This window comes from Gadus macrocephalus, chromosome 5 (genome assembly GCF_031168955.1).
Source record: "Gadus macrocephalus chromosome 5, ASM3116895v1".
NCBI lineage: Eukaryota > Metazoa > Chordata > Actinopteri > Gadiformes > Gadidae > Gadus > Gadus macrocephalus.
Genome location: NC_082386.1, coordinates 14,193,761 through 14,212,250, shown reverse-complemented (window position 1 = coordinate 14,212,250; position 18,490 = coordinate 14,193,761). Strand labels below are relative to the sequence as shown.

General features: G+C 44.6%; 1 protein-coding gene across 9 annotated transcripts in view; it reads left to right on the top strand.

Moving 5' to 3' along the window:
• tnika (TRAF2 and NCK interacting kinase a) overlaps nucleotides 1-18,490 on the top strand; it is a 65,011-nt gene that overhangs the window by 12,806 nt on the left and 33,715 nt on the right. For all 9 annotated transcript variants that reach the window (XM_060052592.1, XM_060052594.1, XM_060052591.1 and 6 more), the window contains exon 3: nucleotides 17,046-17,102. In XM_060052592.1, coding sequence (XP_059908575.1) covers nucleotides 17,046-17,102 — 57 coding nt within the window. The remainder of the gene's footprint in view (nucleotides 1-17,045; nucleotides 17,103-18,490) is intronic.

The window sequence follows — 18,490 nt, the reverse complement described above, 5'->3', positions numbered from 1 at the left end:
GTTTTGTAGTTCTCCAAAACACCCTGGAACAACTTGAGTGCCACATACTTATGCCACCATACGCCACTATCAGTGCAAGCAGGCCAATGGCAACCAAGCGCGCAGTCCTCCCTCCCTCACTTTAAAAACCACCAGCCGCCACTGGTGTGTACGCATTTGCGTGTTAGTGAGTGTGTGTGTGTGTGTGTGTGTGTGTGTGTGTGTGTGTATGCCTTTGTGTGCATTTGTATGTTCGTGTGTACAGGAGAGATCAGCAGAGCGCAGAGGAGAGAGTTATGTGCACATAGTTATTGCTGACACTGCTGTCTTGGTGAAAGTCATGGCTCATTTACTGGCTGACATTCAACCAGACCGCTTCCAGTGTACACGGACACAGCTACGACAAGAGATAGAGGGAGAGGGGGAGAGGGGGGGGAGATGCCACCCTCTTCTGTTAGGCCTCTCGCCCTTTCTGTCAGCCCACAATGTCTCAGAGTAAACATTTAAACAAGCCTGGTGGTGCCAAACACTGTCCGTGGTGATAGCTGTCGGTGAAAAGTATTATCCCCAAATCAAAGCAGATTATCGAACTGCAATCATTGCTTTCAAAATCCTTTTCTTTTGTCTTTGAATCCCTGCGTTGACACCGCCTTGTAAATGTATTCTTATTTGAAACATTTCAAATGTTATAACTGTCCTTAACTTTGCTTAGATTTCTCTTCTGGGATTCATAAGGTTTCTTCTTATAGCTTATACTTTTCTAGAAATCGATTCATATTCAATGCAACAGTTTCTTGAAATTGCTCTCCTGAGTTTTGTTATGGTTACATCAATGGCACCAATGCAATTGAACACATGCTGCTACACTCTACTAGATCCTTTTCATTGAACAGGGGTCTGACCTAAAGAGGCGCGCGTGTGCGTGTGTGCGTGTGCGTGTGTGTGTGTGTGTGTGTGTGTGTGTGTGTGTGTGTGTGTGTGTGTGTGTGTGTGTGTGTGTGTGTGTGTGTGTGTGTGTGTGTGTGTGTGTGTGTGTGTGTGTGTGTGTGTGGTTAATAGTCGCCCCAGTAATGGACGTAATGCGTGTCTGCAGTGGAGCGTGTCTGGGAGCCGGAGATAACGTTTTCATCACCCGTTCACTCCTCCATCTAGTTAAATGATACGCATCTGCTTTCTAGTCTCTCTCTCCCTCCCTGTCCCGCTCCCTCTCTCTCTTTCATACACACTCACCCTGACACACTAAACACACAGATCACACACAATATCGGTCAGGGAGAGTTGCTTTAAACTTTGCTGAGCTTTGTCCGTCAGGCTAACCTATAAAGCATGGAGTATAGTGATCGGGTTTAGTTTTTGTAACTGACTTGTATAGCTCAAGAAACTGCTGAATGAAAATGAAAAACTCAGTAATTTTGCAGAATGACATGCATACTGACCTTTGGGAATTTGGGAACATGGAGATTAGTGTTCTCCCGGTGGACGTCCCGACGGACGCACGGACCAATGTGTAGCATGTGTTGAACTCGGCAACAGGCCTAGGGAAGCCACAGTCTGTTGCCGGCGGGCCACTTGGTCACTGTGCTCGGTTGCTGGATATACAAGCGTTACATGACTCTTAACCACCATCGGGGGAGTCTCTGTAGGTCCTTCAGTTTTCCCGACTGAGCTTTCAGTCGATCGACCGCACACTTGGCGTGTGTATCGCTGGGAGCCCAAGGAAGTGTGGTGTTGAATGGAAAGGTGTTTGAATGAGCGGCTCTCGAGAAAGCTGCGAGCAGCAATACGGGAGGCCAAGCAACGTGGCCGTGCTGAAAACCTTGAGTTAGCATGCTGCACTCAATCCGGGTGGGCCAACTGTTACCGTCCAATTCATTTTTAGCAAGTCGGAGATCTTTCATCAACAATTGCACCAGAAAATCCATAGGTCATCGTCAATCACTTGTCAACAGTGCAGCATTGTAAACTAGTGGTACATGGAACTGGAGTTAGTATGTATGTACCCTACCTGCCCCGATGCCCATTAGTCTAAGGGGATTCCAGATTGACATGATCGCGTGCTGTACTGCACCATGTGTGCTGTGCAGGCAGGAACGTTTTCCCTTGTATTTTGTTGTATAGTTACATAACGTTCTTCCTTTAAGCCCCACTGTGCGATGGTCACCTGTGTGTTTTGCAATGTTAAAAGCGTATATTAGATGCAAGTTATCTGGGTTTTGCGATGCCTCTGTGCCCGACTTTAACTTGCTCTGCTACTGGTGTGTGTGTTTCTGTGTTGGTGTGTCGTATCTCTGGCTGTCGAGCATCCGATGTGCTTTGAGCAGAGGACGCAGAGAGGGAGGAGGAGGGGTGGGAGGAGAAGGGACCAATGTGTGTGTGTGTGTGTGTGTGTCTGGTGACAGAACACTTCCTCTCCTCTCCTCAGGCAAAGTGCTCTTTAAATATTCACCACTTATACAACCCCCGTTCCCTCCACTCTCTGTTGTAAGCAAACACACGCCCTTCTCGCTCACTTGCACACACTCATTCAAAGTTACACACACACACACACACACACACACACACACACACACACACACACACACACACACACACACACACACACACACACACACACACACACACACACACACACACACACACACACACACACACACACACACACACACACACACAGAGAGAGAGTGTGTATGCTCATGCAGGCACTCTTGCACATGCATGCACACAAACATTCCATCTCTGTCACTAACACTGCCTCTGAAACACGCCCACACAGGGATCTGACGGTGGGGGACTGTATAGGACTGTATGTATTTTGTCCTGCGAGTCATTTTTCGCACGGTTGGGTCGATCCGTATGAGCTCTCCCACTGGGAGAGCAGCCATCTAAAAAGGGCAGTAGTGTGTTCTTTCCGTTTACTGCCTCGGTGGCTGTGTGTGTGTGTGTGTGTGTGTGTGTGTGTGTGTGTGGGGGGGGGGGGGGGGGGGAAGCCTGTGTGTGCTTGTGTTGTTTGAGTGGTCCAGCTGGAGGGGGGGGGGGGGGGGGGGGGGGGGGGGGGGCGTGCGTGTAAGTGGGGGGGGGGAGGAAAGGTTGGCGTGTGTGTTCCCTTTTATCTTTGATGGGAACACCACAGCGGTGGATGTGGCGTTGAGACAGACACTTGGGGAGGGGATTCCGTCATGACATCACAGCCACGCTGGCAGTAGACCTGTTACCATGGCGACGCCTTTGCTCTTCCCCACGCATGACTAGAGGCACAGAAGGGTAGAGGCCAGGGGTTTAAAGAACAGCTTCGTCAACGTTCCCCTTCTGTTTCCTTTCTCGTGCTTCATCTCTTCTCATCGTTACTACCTCTGGCTCTTTCTCTCTGTTTTGTCTGTCCTAAAATACTTTACCTGCAGTGTGATTTCCCTCCCTGCATATCTCTTCTCTTACCCTTTCTGCTCACACTCACAAGGTGAAGGTCGTCTGCAGGATTTATAAGAGGCATTGAGTATCTGCACACATACCCCTCAGAATGTGAGAATGTGTTCCCATAGCTAGTCTGCAGCACCGTGAATAAATAGGATGCGGCTATACTGCTATATAATACTACTACTACTACTACTACTACTACTACTACAACTTCTAATACTTTGACCGTAATCACAATAATAATATATTGATTTCAATAGGCATGTACTTTTATTTTACAAAGTAGGCGAATGTGTGCAATCATCCAGTCCCTTGTCGTAGCCCTGCTTCCTCACAGCGCTTGTCAAGATTTCTTGTCATGCCAGCAAAGATCTGTTTCCATTTTGGTGTCACTTGTTTCTACCAGCTGGTAGCAGCTGGAATATTGTTCCGCTTTGTGGTCCCATCACTGTTCTCCCTTTGGCATAGCTGTGTGTGTGGGTGGGTGGTAGATCTCTCTGGTGACAATCCAGTGTACTTTCAAGCAAAGGGAGCCACTTCTGCCATTACCTCTTTACCTTGAAAACCCCGAGGATTGTTTCTCATCGTCACGGTGGGAGTATTTGAAAGAGTGGAAAACTCAAGGAGGCATTAGCATCTGTTGTGTGTGTGTGTGGTTGAGGGCCTGTTTAAGCAGCCTCACCTGGCCTGAGTCAGACTCATTTGACTTCTTGGGGGGCCTTTCTCAATACCAAGAATGCAAAGAATGGACCTGTGTTCTTGAGGAGAACACACTTGCTTTTCGTACTGGGAAGAATGTAATGACAAGGTCTCAAGCATGCAAATCGCTGTCTGACAGTCTGAGACGATGCGTTCATGCTGGTGTTGCACACAGCAAAGAGGCCTTCTGAAACACCAGGCTTTATCACCCAAAAACAATTAAAGCTCTGCAGATGCTCCCCAACTGTACACAAAAAACGTGATGTCTATTTATAATAAATATAAGAACACACAGCCCCCTTTCATACTGCTTCTGTAGTTTATTTAATCACTTTTGTTGTTTTGTCTTTTGTTTAGCAGGCCTGCATTTCCTTCGTTGCCTTCTCCGTTAGCTGCAGGGCTCCAGACTAACTTTTTCCTTGCGCCTAAATTTTTTATTTGGGTGCACCAGCACGTATTTATGGTGCACCCAAATTTTGAGTTGTTGAGAGGGGGGGGGGGGGTTGGACCGTGCCTGCCTTGCGCTGAGTTGTTGAGGGGGGGGGGGCAACCCGGGCAGCTGCACCGGTTGCACCGTCGATATTTACGCCATTGATTAATAATATCTTGACCATTAAATAAATGCCTTAAATAAATGCCGAATCTGTATCTCTCATAAAGAATATCGTCAGACAATGCCAAGGGATCGGTTCTGTCCCGAAAAACCCTCTGTCTCCGGAGAGACGCCTGTACGATAAGTGCGTCGAGGTCCATGGGAACACCCACAAATGGTGACGCCATTATCGGAGGAGGGGCTAGGAAGCTGCGCACGCCGATATAAGTAGCCGATCTCCGGGTAGACTCGCTGAAAAGCTGCTCCCGTGCGATCTGTACGCATATTGGTGAGACTGGGTTGCTCAACGACACAACAACATGACACTCGGTGTCCACGTGTCGCTGGTCCCCTCGTGGCTTACGACCGACTTGTGGCCTGATGGGGGAGATGTGCAGACGGGACTCTCTAAATCGACGCCACTTCGACCTGGGCGGGACTTTACGTCCTACGTCACTCGCTATGGGTGTGCATGTGTGCGCGTAGCCGTTTGTCTCAGGGATCTGTGCACGAACTCCCTTGCACTACAGGATTACGAGCGTCAGTGTCGTACGCGATGGAGGGTGGGTGACATTCCTACAGTCTGTGATGATAGGCTATATTTCTACAAATGACATGACGAAACAACACGAACTAAGCTAACATTAGAGTAGCCATACCAGATAACGCCATACCAACTAACCCTAACTATTTCTATTAAACTCTGAACCACTTTGCAACAGGCAACTGTGTGTTGGTGTGTCTTATTGCTTCCCACGTCTGCGTCTGCATCTTTCCCACTCCTGGCTAATAGTTTCAGCTTTTGTACTGTATATCAGAAATGATCACCCTGTACCACACTGCTGACTTGTTGATGTTTTGTGAGCACTCAGGCATTTCTCTAGGTATCTTAAGTTTCCTACTGGAGTCATCAAAACTTTGAACTTTGTTATTGTAAGAAATATTGTGTTGCAAAAACACTTTGTGTCTTACCCTTACCGTTGTGTGTACATTGTGCGAGTATCCTTCACTCGCGATGTGTGTGCAGTCAAATGAAAGAAAAAACCTTGCATCACTAGGGAATCGAACCCCCAATCATCAGTCTTTAAACGTTGGTCGTTGGTAACTGTAAACAAAGAGATCGCATTTTGTTTAACTGCTAACTAACAAACGGGTTTATGCGTTCACTGAACAAAGATTATGGAAATAAAATACCACTTTTCCATCAGAAAAATCATCAGAACCGTTATTACCAACCCATAGACACTAAAAGCCAAAACCTTTCTCACATGCACACCCATCGCGAGTGACTGCTACGCGCACACATGCACACCCATAGCGAGTGACGTAGGACGTAAAGTCCCGCCCAGGTCGAAGTGGCGTCGATTTAGAGAGTCCCGCTCCCGACCAGGTTTGGTTGCGAGCGTAAGTCACCATGGTGATACAGCGACGCTTAAAGAGATCGACTTTCATGGTACAGCTAACCCAGGCTTTCAGCTCAACATACCTCTCTAATCCTCTAATCGAGCTTTGTAGTACAGGCCCCTGGATTGGGCTTCGCGGGTTTGTTTCCCGGCGTTTCTATTGTTACCGGTCTTGCGTGTTCCAACGGTTTATTAGGTGTCTAATAAATCGCTGTCTAATCAATACTTCATTCACTGCCTCTTCCGTGGTTATTACAATATTATGAATAGACTGCTCTGTAAAAAAATAAATAATAATAATTACACCAGATAAATTTTCAGTCGCACCGGTGCGCCCAAATAATATATTTGGTCGCACTACCCCGAATTCTAGGCGCATGTGCGCCCAAATTAGGCGCACTCTGGAGCCCTGAGCTGTTTTGGTCTGTGAGTGATAGTGTCCGGCTGGCTGGCCAGTAACGTTGACGCATGTTTCAGATTCGCCATCAATTCCTCAACATCAAATATTCAAAATGTATACACAGTTGATGCCTGGCATTAAAACATGATGAGATGGAATTTTGTCATTGCTTAATAAATAAATAGTTCCTTTGTAGGTCCGTGCAGCTGCTTGCCGCTCCTTGCCCACATTCTGAAAAGAGTACTGGCAACGGGCTGCTAAATTGACGCGAGATTCCTTGGTAAAATAGGCACGTAGAGAACGCCCATTTTCTAATTACAGAGCACGGATCACTTGCTCGGTAAGAACTCGACATTAAACCGATTTACTCATCAACTACCTTTGTCCTGTTGTCTGAGAAGCCCAGTAAATCCACTTAGATTGCGTGTGGTAGCCAACTGCTCTATTTGATTTTTTATTTATTTTTTTATCTTGTGGAACTATGGGATGAAGCAGAAAATCCTAGTGCCCATTGCTAACCGATTAGCATCAATTCTATACATTGCAAATTAATGTAAAGGACAGATGCCACTGTTAGTTGAGGACACCTTTTCCCTGACCTCACCCCGTCCCTGCCAGATTCCTGTCTGACCCCCACGACCGACTGATCAAAGAGTTAGGCCCAATCCCATTTCTACCCCTTACCCCTTACCCTTACCCCTCCCCCTTGTTTTGAAGGGGTATATGGGAAGGGGAAAAAGGTAGAAATGGGATTGGGCCTTAATGTGATGACAGCATTTCCCTGCCCTCAACCCCATTCCTGCTAGATCACTGTCTCTGACCCGCACCATTAGCTGATCAAAGAGTTAATATGATGACAGCTTTTAACCTGACCTCGTCCCCATCCCTGCCAGATCACTGTCTCTGACCCGCACTTTTAGCAGATCAAAGGGTTAATATGTTGACATCTTTGCCCTGTCCTCCTCATCGCCCTCCCTGCAGGATCCTTGTCTCTGACCCCCCACTGTTGGTTTATCTGACAGTACATACATTTTGTCCTCATCCTGTTATCATCCCCTTTCCTACAAACATTTGTCCGTAACCCCCCACTGTTCTTGCGGAATCGATCAAACAGTTAATAATAATAATAATAATACATTTAATTTAGAGGCGCCTTTCAAGACACCCAAGGTCACCTTACAGAGCATATAGTCATCATTCAAAACTATGTAAAACAGACTAGGAATAAAAGGAAAACAGAGGTTAAACATGAAGAAGAATAATAATTAATAACACTCAAAGACGCCTAAAGTGAAGGGGGGACCTCACTAACCACCACCACCAGTTAGATGGTCTCACCGTCGTCCGGTCAACTAGCACATACTCTCTGCGACTGCATGAGAGGAAACAACTCTCCCGACCAGCAGGTGGCGGTAGTCTGTATTCGACAATTAAAAAAGCGACGCTGGAAGATCTAGCACTGCAGATATATGCAAACATGAAACAAAGTTGCAAATGACACACAGTTGAAAGATTTCACAACATACTTTTTTGTGAGCGCCCTGTTGACGAAGTCGTTCGCTGCTTTGTCCAACCCGTTTCTCTTATTGTGAAACAATTTCCTTGAGCTGTACAGCCAATCAGAGTGCTTACTCTCTTTCCCTGATTCAACATGCTGAATCAGACCGAAACACTGCAACACAACGCAAGGCACAAGGGCCCACTAGTGCCAACTGTGCAGGACATGCTGCAGACCCTAGGGCAGGGATGGGCAACTGGCGGCCCGCGTCCTCACTCAGTCAGGCCCGCACATAATAAAAAAAAAAAAAAAAAAAAAAGAATAATAATTGATCGAGTTACAGAAAACTCGGTCAAGAAAGATGAGAAGAATTCATAGAATTCGAAGGCAAACCCATGCGTCTAGTTTGTTTAGAAGCGATATCAGTCATTAAAGATATCCACTTAAGTCGCCACTACAACTACTACAACTGCTTGTTGGGTTTGAGTTCATTGAGTTGTTGCACTTAATGTTGGGCCACTGTTTTTCAGTTTTTTGACTTCATTGAATGATGATGAATGTGAGCCCTTTGCACTGATAAAAATACTGACCATTCATGTGGCTGTTTGAGCATGGAAAACATGAAATGAATGTATGTTGGTTCAATTAACATACCGTACATAGGTTATGATTCTGAATGATTTTTTAGGTAGTGGCCATCCCCAAAATGCACCAGAATACAGGAAATCATATATACCAAATTCAAAATTGTGTAGCTTCTCTCAGCTCACGTTTAGTTGAAGTGTGCAGTCATGTGGCCCTCCGATGGTTATGATGAAAAATGTGGCCCTCTTTATCATGAAAGTTGCCCATCCCTGCCCTAGGGCCACAGACGCTCACAGTTGGTCTGTTGTGCCAGGGGTTTCAAGCACGACACAGCTACTGTAGTATTTCACTTTGCCACAGCCAAACTGGCTACAACGTCAGAGAAATTGCTTGAGTAATTACGATGAGCAACCAATAACGTGCACACACACACACACACACACACACACACACACACACACACACACACACACACACACACACACACACACACACACACACACACACACACACACACCTGGCAGCAGCATTCATTAGCCTACTTCCTCGCTCTCTTGGCTTCCCCAAGGCCACTTGCCCCAGTTACCCAGAATGCACTCCTTTCACCCAGACTAGGGTCAATTAGCCGCCATGGCTGTAGTCGATAACAATCTCTGTCTCTCTCTATCTATCTCTAATTGACAGTGCAGTCCGTAAATAGCTTTTTAGCCACATTCTTATTTTTCTCTGGTCCTCTCCAGGGTGTGATCATCAATAGTCGATGGCGAACCCTGCATTGTTTGCTCCTCTATCCTCCCATGCTCTTTGACCTCCTCTTCTCTCCGTTACTCTTATGGTTTCCTGTATCCTGCGTTTGTTGTTGTTCTGACCTGCGGCTAAACCCCTGTTCTCATTGTTCAATAACAGCTTTTGGTTCCATAGCAGCCTCTGTTGCTACGCAGACAATGCCAAGTCCACACCGGAAAATTGTGTCCTACTGTACACGGTGTGACTTGTTTTGTGTATTGTTGGGCATTGTCACGTGTGGTTAAAAAAATCTTTTTTTTAACTCTTTCCTTTTGCAGGGATGTGATCATTGTTGCTTTTTGTGGTTAGTATGCGTGTATGGATAGATAATCAATTTCACAGAACTTCTTTGTTGTGGTCATGGCAAGGTTATACAGATAATAAGATTAGTCTCTGGATGGCCAAGAGTATTGGTCATCTACTATTATCAGATAATCTACAGACCAACAACTCACACTTGACTCGGCACTAGAAACCTTGCCTCCCTTTGAAACTGCCCGGATGCCTAAAAAATGTTTTTGTTTGGTTCCGGTTTCCGACCGACCCTGTCAATTTATGTGCGACCCAAATTATTTTATGAGCTTTAAAAAAAAAAAAATATATATATATATATATATATATTTTTTATGCAAACTATAATCACGTTTTGGTACAGCACCTCTTCATTCTGTACAAGGATGAGCGAATTTTCTCGTTTTTAAATGAAAACAACCTACCTATCATTCGCTGCCGCTGGAAAAAAATAAATAAAATAAATTCCCTACCTACCCATGACCTCAACTGACAACCAACAGGAACCAAACTTTTTTATATTTTAGGCCCAAGCTGCTAAACGAATGCAAACGTAAACGATTTTGTGTCCCTCTGACTCTTTCTCCTTTATTTGTCCCTCCCATTGCCCTCCTTCTATGCTGTAATCCTGCTGTTGTTCATTTTTAACCTTTCACCCGCTGAGCTGTCAGAGGCTGGTGTTAAAATTCAGCAGCTGTCGCTTTGTTCCTCACCTCAACATTATTTTGTGCACTTTCTTTTTACATATCGCCCACCTTTTCAACTGCTCGTGCAAAGTAGCGCAAATGTTACTGCGTCACACGCCTCTTGTTTTGGGTGATGGGGTAGCCTGCTAGCGTCATAACAAGGGTACAGTTAGAACGTTTTTGTAGTTATTTAGATTAGATTAGATTAGATTAGGCTTTATTGATCCTTTTGGGATGACTCCCTCAAGGAAATTGATTGTCCAGTAGCTTACAGAAAGAAAAACAACACAATATTAAATTATATACAATATAAGATAAACAATAAACTCTTAGATAACTATAAAAAGTAAAACAAAAAGTAAACAGTAAACAATAATTATAATAATCATATAAGATAAACAATAAACTCTTAACTAACTAACTATAAAAAGTAAACAAACAGTAAACAGTAAACAATAAACTCTTAGCTAATATAGAAAGATATATTCTATATATATATAATATAGAAATAATAATAGAAGTAAAACAGGATTCAAGTAAAATAAAATAAGATAAATGTAGAGAACTGTATAGCGGATAAATATAAATATAAATAAATAAATATATATATTAATTAATATTTAGACATTAAGAGTAACTTTGTAAGTGGTTGGAGGCACGAATACAAACACTTCTGTCCCCATATATACAAACAATTTTGACAACATTTGATAACAACCAAGCCTGTATTATAAAAACAGTTTTTTACGGTTTTATATCCCTCTGCGTGTCCAGGCAGGTAGGTGTGTGTGTGTGTGTGTGTGTGTGTGTGTCATGTACATGCAAGTGCGTTTGTTATTTGGTGCTGCACAACACTTAATCTTTCTATGAGCCTTGAGCTTCTAGATCATTCAGGGTGAAATCAACACGCAGTGGTGTCTGTCTGCCTGCCTGTCTGCCTGTCTGCCTGTCTCACTGTCTCCCTACTTCCTGCTGCCATGACGCTGTCTCTTCCGGCCCGTGACTATGTCTCTATCCATAACACCGGGTTTCCTTTTAACCCGGATCCCCCCCCCACCCCCCAAACCCCGGGGCAGTTGTATATTTCCAGGGCAGTATGGTGGACGATTGGAATAGAAGTCTTTGTCAGTTGTATTTACTGCCTGGCTGAGTCCATATCAACACCATGCACAAGGCTGTGTGTGCGTGTGTGCTTTTGTGTGCACGTGAGTGTTCCGATTAGAGTGTTTGCAATTATCTATGGGTGTGATGTTTCTGTGTGTTTGTGACTTGTCTGTTTTTGTCTTAGTGTGGGCCATTGACTTTGTATGTGTGAGAAAGAGAGAGCTAGAGAAGGAGAGTTGAAAAGAGAGGGCTATATATATATATATATATATATATATATATATATATATATACCGGGTGATTGCTTGTGTTTGGTCTCCAGTGGAGTGTGTCTGGGTGTATTGCCTTCTTATTGTCCGATGTGTTTGGGAGTAGAAGTGTGTGATTGTGAGTGCGAACTCTGATAGGAAGCTGCCGCAGCTGTTGATGTCGCCCGCAATGTTTTTCAAAGCGTTTATGCAATCATCATCTAGTAACGTCAAGTCTGTGCATGCTTGCAGTGTCTGTAACAAAACAAGTTCCCATGCTTAGGCTGTTCTCTTCTCAACCAATATGTTCGTGTTTGTGTGTGTCTTTAAGTACTGCCCAGTGTACACTGCCAGACCAAAGATGTTGCTAGGCTGCAACAGGAAGTGTCTGGTACATTTCTCCTACAGGGTTGAATGGTGTTTGTGGAAAGAGAGAGTGTCCGGGAGCCTATTGTTTGTTGTTGGAGACAGCCAGACAGATAGGGTTTGGGTCCGTATAAATGAAAGACAGACAGACAGACCAGCAGAAAGGTTACACAGCAAAGCACACAAGACCAACGCACGGCAAGACACAGGTTATACAGATAGTCCGGAAAGCAGACAGACAGACAGATGGTGAGATAGACCCGCAGAAAGGTTGGACCAACAGACAGCCAGACACAGGTTCACAGACACAGTCCAAACAGCCAGGCAGAACAGCAGAAAGGTTACACAGACAAACGGACAGACGGACAGACTGCGAGGTAGACCAGCAGAAAGGTTGGACCAAAAGACAGCAAGACAGACAGACAGACAGAGACCCGGCCATGGCGGTGCACAGCTCTCAGGACCCGGCCACTACTGCTGCCAGCCACTCATGATGGAGAGACGTGTCCCTCCACAGCCACAGGCTCACAATCCCCAGTATTGTGCCCCATATAGGGGCTGATGAATGATGGCATGAGAGCAAGGTAGAGGATGAGGGAAAAGCAAGCAAGCGAGGGAGAGGGAGAGAGACGCCGTAAGAGGGAGAGAGAGACAGAGAGACGGAGAGAGAAGAGGAGGGATCCTTGTTTCTCCATACTGTTGTCCCTTTGCATTCTTACATGGTGTTGGCAGCACTAATTCATCACCATTACGCCCGACGCTAATGAATGAAAAAAATGCTCTCCCAGACAGCCTGTCTCCTCCGGGGAGCTGCATATTAAACGCTTTTGAAATCCGCGACGGATGACGGGAGATGGGTTAGAGCGGGTTTCTTACTGAAAGTATTCTTGGTCAAATGGGGATGGCAGATTGTCAAGAAATACTCAGTTGAATAACCCCCATCACTGTTTTAGTATTGGGCTCTGCAAATATGAGTTGTTGAGCACTGCAATTTTTTAATCGAAGTCGCAAGGCAATTCATACTCTCTTTCTTAGTCTGCAATTGCTATGATTACATTGCTATGATAACTTTGCTGTGTGTGTGTTCTTGTGGTGTAAACATTTGCATGGAAGTGTGTGTGTGTGTGTGTGTGTGTGTTTGGTGTTTTGTTGGTGTGTTTGGTGTTTTGATGGTGTGTTAGGAGGCTGAGCTGTGAGGTGAGAGAGAGACTATAAAGAGACACTGGAAGAGGGACGGGGAGAGAGACTATAAAGAGACACTGGGAGAGAGACTATAAGAGACACTGGGAGAGGGATGGGGAGAGAGACTATAAAGAGAGACTGGGAGAGGGATGGGGAGAGAGACTATAAAGAGAGACTGGAAGAGGGATGGGGAGAGAGACTATAAAGAGAGACTGGGAGAGGGATGGGGAGAGAGACTATAAAGAGAGACTGGGAGAGGGATGGGGAGAGAGACTATAAAGAGAGACTGGGAGAGGGATGGGGAGAGAGACTATAAAGAGACACTGGGAGAGAGACTATAAGAGACACTGGGAGAGGAATTAGTGAGAGGAGAGTTTAAGAGATATTGGAGCGAGAGATGGGGGGGTGGGACATGGAGAGAGAGAGAGAGAGAGAGAGAGAAATAATGATGTATATATATATATATATATATATATATATATGTACAGAGATAAAGAGATACAGTGTAGAGAGAACATAGGGATAGATATATTTATAGAGATAAAAAGACGAAGAATATATGACATATAGCAAGAAATGAAAAAAAAAAAAAAAGAGAGAGATGTAACTGCGAAGGCGGTCTGAGCCTGTGGTAGCACTTTAGGTTCTCTAGGCGAAATCTGTGTTATGTATGAATTTATGTAGCTTATTAATTACATTTTTTATTCATTCTTAACTGGAGTCCGAATTGCTTTAATATATAGCTATTTTCCCCATGAATAAGTCTGTTAAGCTACAAAGCTCGAAGTCCACGCCAAAGGGAGTCACCTTCTCTCGAAGAATCCGCTCATGACCTGCCTGAAACAGCTTGCTGGCAGTCGTCCTTTACAGGGATTTCGTTAAATCAAGAATACCTGGAAGTGCAGAAGCCCTCAAACAAAGCTAGTTCATTTTAATCCAACCAAGCGAGGTTGATTTTTAAATGAAGCATTTTATTTTTGGTTATGGTTATATTTTATTTTTTATTAGGATAAAGCAGTTTCATTAGTAAAACTCGGGTATCTTGGTCAGTCCCCATGGAAACTACATTGGGTTGTAAGACATGGAGGTAACTGCCTATTATGTTCCTCCCACGCGGCCCACTTATTGCATCCACGGTCGTAAGACACATTCATAGACCTATAATTATCGATTTGTACCGCTCAGTCATCTCGATAGCAGTCGACCCTACAAGCCAAAGTTGACTTGCACCACGGTACATGAATAGAGGTGGTTTTCAGTTGTAGTGCTACCGTTTAGTTTTGGCTACCAAGCGGGTGCGAGCCGACCTTTTAATTAAGAAAGTTTTCCAAACATTGATGTATTGAAGAATGCACACCCACTTATCATAATCCTCCTAATCCATTAACCTGCCATTCACTTCACTATGTTACTGTCTGTGCTGCGGTTGATGTCCGTATCTGAGAGATTGTTAAGCTTCTGGGACCCTGGTAGTACAGCGCCACTGTGTATAGGTGTTACAGTAAAACACCACGGTGGATTTGTGGAGCGCCGTGGATATCCATGTTCGAGAGAGCTAAGCCAAGCAAGTTGGCTAATGCCTACAGCTGATTAACCAAAACTTTGACTCGATTGAGGATCTTAGTTGACAGCTTCAGTTTGGACCAAAGACGGCTCAGAAAAAGTATTTTCTATGTACAGGTTATTGATGCTACCCACTGCAAACTTTCCCCTTGACACATGGGAGGTGAATGAAGATTAGACGGTAAAAACATTTTTCAGGACAATTCCCTCCACGTCCTTCTGCAATATGCTCCTTCAAGTGAACTATGAGATGCACATTTGAAAGTTGTAAAAAAATCTGCCTCGGTGGTAACGGGAGACGATACTGCCTGCAACTTGATTTATGATATGATTTGAGACTGATGTTTAAGTCATAAGCAGGTCAATCCACTGCACTAAGGTTGTTTGATATCATCCTTGTTCCAATATAATTGAGATTCATTCACCCGTCACCCTTTTAATTGACTCTTTCTAACTGTATCAGTCCATCACTCTCTCTCTGCTCTCTTCACCTGGCTAAGCCTGGCTTATTTAGCTCTCCTTCTCGATCACTTACACTTACGACTTCAGTCTCGCTCTCCCACTGACTCGCTTTCTCTACCATAGCTTTCCTAAGCCTTGTATCTGTCAGTCTCCTCCTCGCTTAATTCTACTGCACTACTTCACTCCACTTCCATTCTCCTCGCCCTCTGTGTTGGTTGGAGTTTTGTTTAGAGAGACTTTTTCTCACAATGCCAGTAGAGGAGAAATTAGGTGTGTGTGTGTGTGTGTGTGTGTGTGTGTGTGTGTGTGTGTGTGTGTGTGTGTGTGTGTGTGTGTGTGTGTGTGTGTGTGTGTGTGTGTGTGTGTGTGTGTGTGTGTGTGTGTGTGTGTGTGTGTGTGTGTTCTATTTGAACTCCATGAAAGCAGGGTTTTGAGGACCATAAGTACCAGTGTTTGGGCACTAATGCCTTTGTTGCTCTCCCTCAAAGACCCTCCTTGTGCTGGTGGAATTGGGGCAGTCTGACTGATCCTAATAAGAAATCCCTTCTCAATTTCCACCACAGTGTGACAACACTGTGTGTCTGTCTGTCTGTCTGTCTGTCTGTCTGTCTGTCTGTCTGTCTGTCTGTCTGTCTGTCTGTCTGTCTGTCTGTCTGTCTGTCTGTCTGTCTGTCTGTCTGTCTGTCTGTCTGTCTGTCTGTCTGTCTGTCTGTCTGTCTGTCTGTCTGTCTGTCTGTCTGTCTGTCTGTCTGTCTTATACACGACAAGACCAGATCGAAATATCAAATGTAATAAATTGAGTTAAAAAACATAGCGCTAGTTAATGTATCGTCATTCCATGTGAGATACTTACAATGCAAGGCCATGCAGCGTCTTAAATCTGCGAGAGGCGGTGCAGTGAATTACTGTTTGACCTACAAGAATATCTCAACAGATTACAGATCAATCTTTTTCAAAACATTTTGCCATCATGCCAATCGCTAAAGGATCACGTGAAATATGTGTTTACATTTGGTTCACATTTCTGAGCTCAACATCACAATGGAAGTGGACCCATGACTCACTTCATTGATATCCGTCACAGCATAGAGACACACGACGTGTGGGCATCGCTCCGAGCCCTATCTCCTAGAATGGTAGCAGCTTGTTCAGAGCCAGTGTCGGGCCACAGTTCTCATTATTATCACAATGTTCCTTTGACCAAAGCCCTCCGGGGTCCCCATAGGCGTGGGGGCCCCTAATACCATCTGGTTCACTACAAACCCCCGCCATTCCTGCCCCAATTCGATAAGCATGTTGTTGTGTGTCGTTGTTGACACGTACTTTCCATCGCATGTGTTATGGTTGTGACTTTGTAACAAAGGAGCAATGAGTATTTAATACGCAGGGCTGTGATATGCTAATCAGTCTGATGGAGACGGGGGCAGACAACAGCAGAGTCAGAGGTTCAGCGTCGATAGCCTTGTTAGCTTGATCAGCTAATCAAGGCAACAGATGCTCTGTTCTACTCTCACCACTCCCATTGCCCTCTAGTATTACTTCAGGCTTCCTCTCTGCCTACATCTATATAATATACTCATAGTAAGTGTGTCTATCATTTGTGAGTACGTACGTATACAATGTAAGCCTATACAATCAACCACTTTAGTGCTGTGCAATTGTCGTATGCTATTTTGTTTTTATGTTTTAGTATTGTACTTTTTTGGGTTATCCGTTATGTTCATGACACCTAGTTGATTTCCCAGAATAACCTATATATATTTTCTCTATCTCCCTCTCACCCTCTCCAGGGTCGCCATGTCAAGACAGGACAGCTGGCAGCCATCAAGCTCATGGACGTCACAGGGGTAAGGTGCACACACAGACTGACAGACGGACAGAGATCGAAGCAGCTACTCATTGAAGCACATGCAAAAAATAAGACACACAATCACACAGATAAGACAACACACAAACATCACATTCACATACAGGCACACCTACTCGTACACTCTTTGGGTAATAAAAAGAATCATGCACAAGCACGCACGCAATCACGATGAAAGGATATTTAACTTATTCACATCACCTGCCATAACATCTAAATTTGAGCGATGCGTCAGTCGCCCTACTTCTGTGAACATTGAGTTGAAATGAGGACAGGCCTTTCGCCATGGTTATATTAGCTCGGGGAGGTGTCACCACAGCAGTGTGGTCTCTTGGCGAGCGTGGGAAAGGAGTTGCTGCTGTATCTCCCCCCCCCCCCCCCCCCCCCTGCTGCTGCTGCTGCTGCTGCTAGCGTTAGCCATGCTAGCCATGCATGGCGACCATGTCAGCACCGCTACACAGCAACGCGTTGGGAGGATTACCCCAACCGAAGAGCAAATGAATGAAGGACGGGCACTAAGGATGGAAGTGTTTGCTTATTGGATGGATTGCTGAACAAATGGAAGATGATTATGGATAATAGAAAGATTAGATGGCAAGATGGATGGATGACTGGTTTGATTGAAGGAGTGATGGATTAGAGAGTTTGACAAGCAGCTGAGGGGATGAGCAGCAGATAGATGATTGATCTTTTGAGGCAGATGGGCGAGGGGGGGGGGGGGGTTCTTTTGCAACATTAAATGTTTTGGGTCACAATTGATTGTGACAAAAAAATAAAACAGCACCACAAAGACGAACGGGTCTGAATGAATCAGCCATCTGAGTAAAATCATTTTGATTGAATGGAGGCTTACACAACAGCACTACTGAAACGGAGGCAGCTGGGAAAGCGGCATGCAACAGCAGCAAAAATGTAAAGTTAATGAGCCGCTAACAGATTTACATTCCAAAGAACATTTAAATCAACACCGAGCAGATGAAATCAGACAACATTTCAGAATTTAAAATCCAATTTTAAACGGTATAAAATCCAATTTAAAACATAAATTGTATTTTGTAGTAACCCCCAAAGCAACATTCAGCATTATTTTGAGGGCAGAACATATCTAAATCAATACAATCACTATTTGGTTTTGACATTTAGGACACGGCAGTCTGATCAGCAAGCACATTATCTCTGTTGTTGCTTAAAAAACACATATTAAGGTCTGTGGCATGCTATTACGCTTGGTTAATGTGTTTCAAAACGAATTGGGATCACAAATAAAGCGCTTGCGCTTTTCAAGCTTACTCTTGCCTGTTGGCAGTTGCGCATGTGTGTTGCGTTTGTGTGTTTTAGCGCGTTTGTGTGCGTTAACATGTGTGTGCT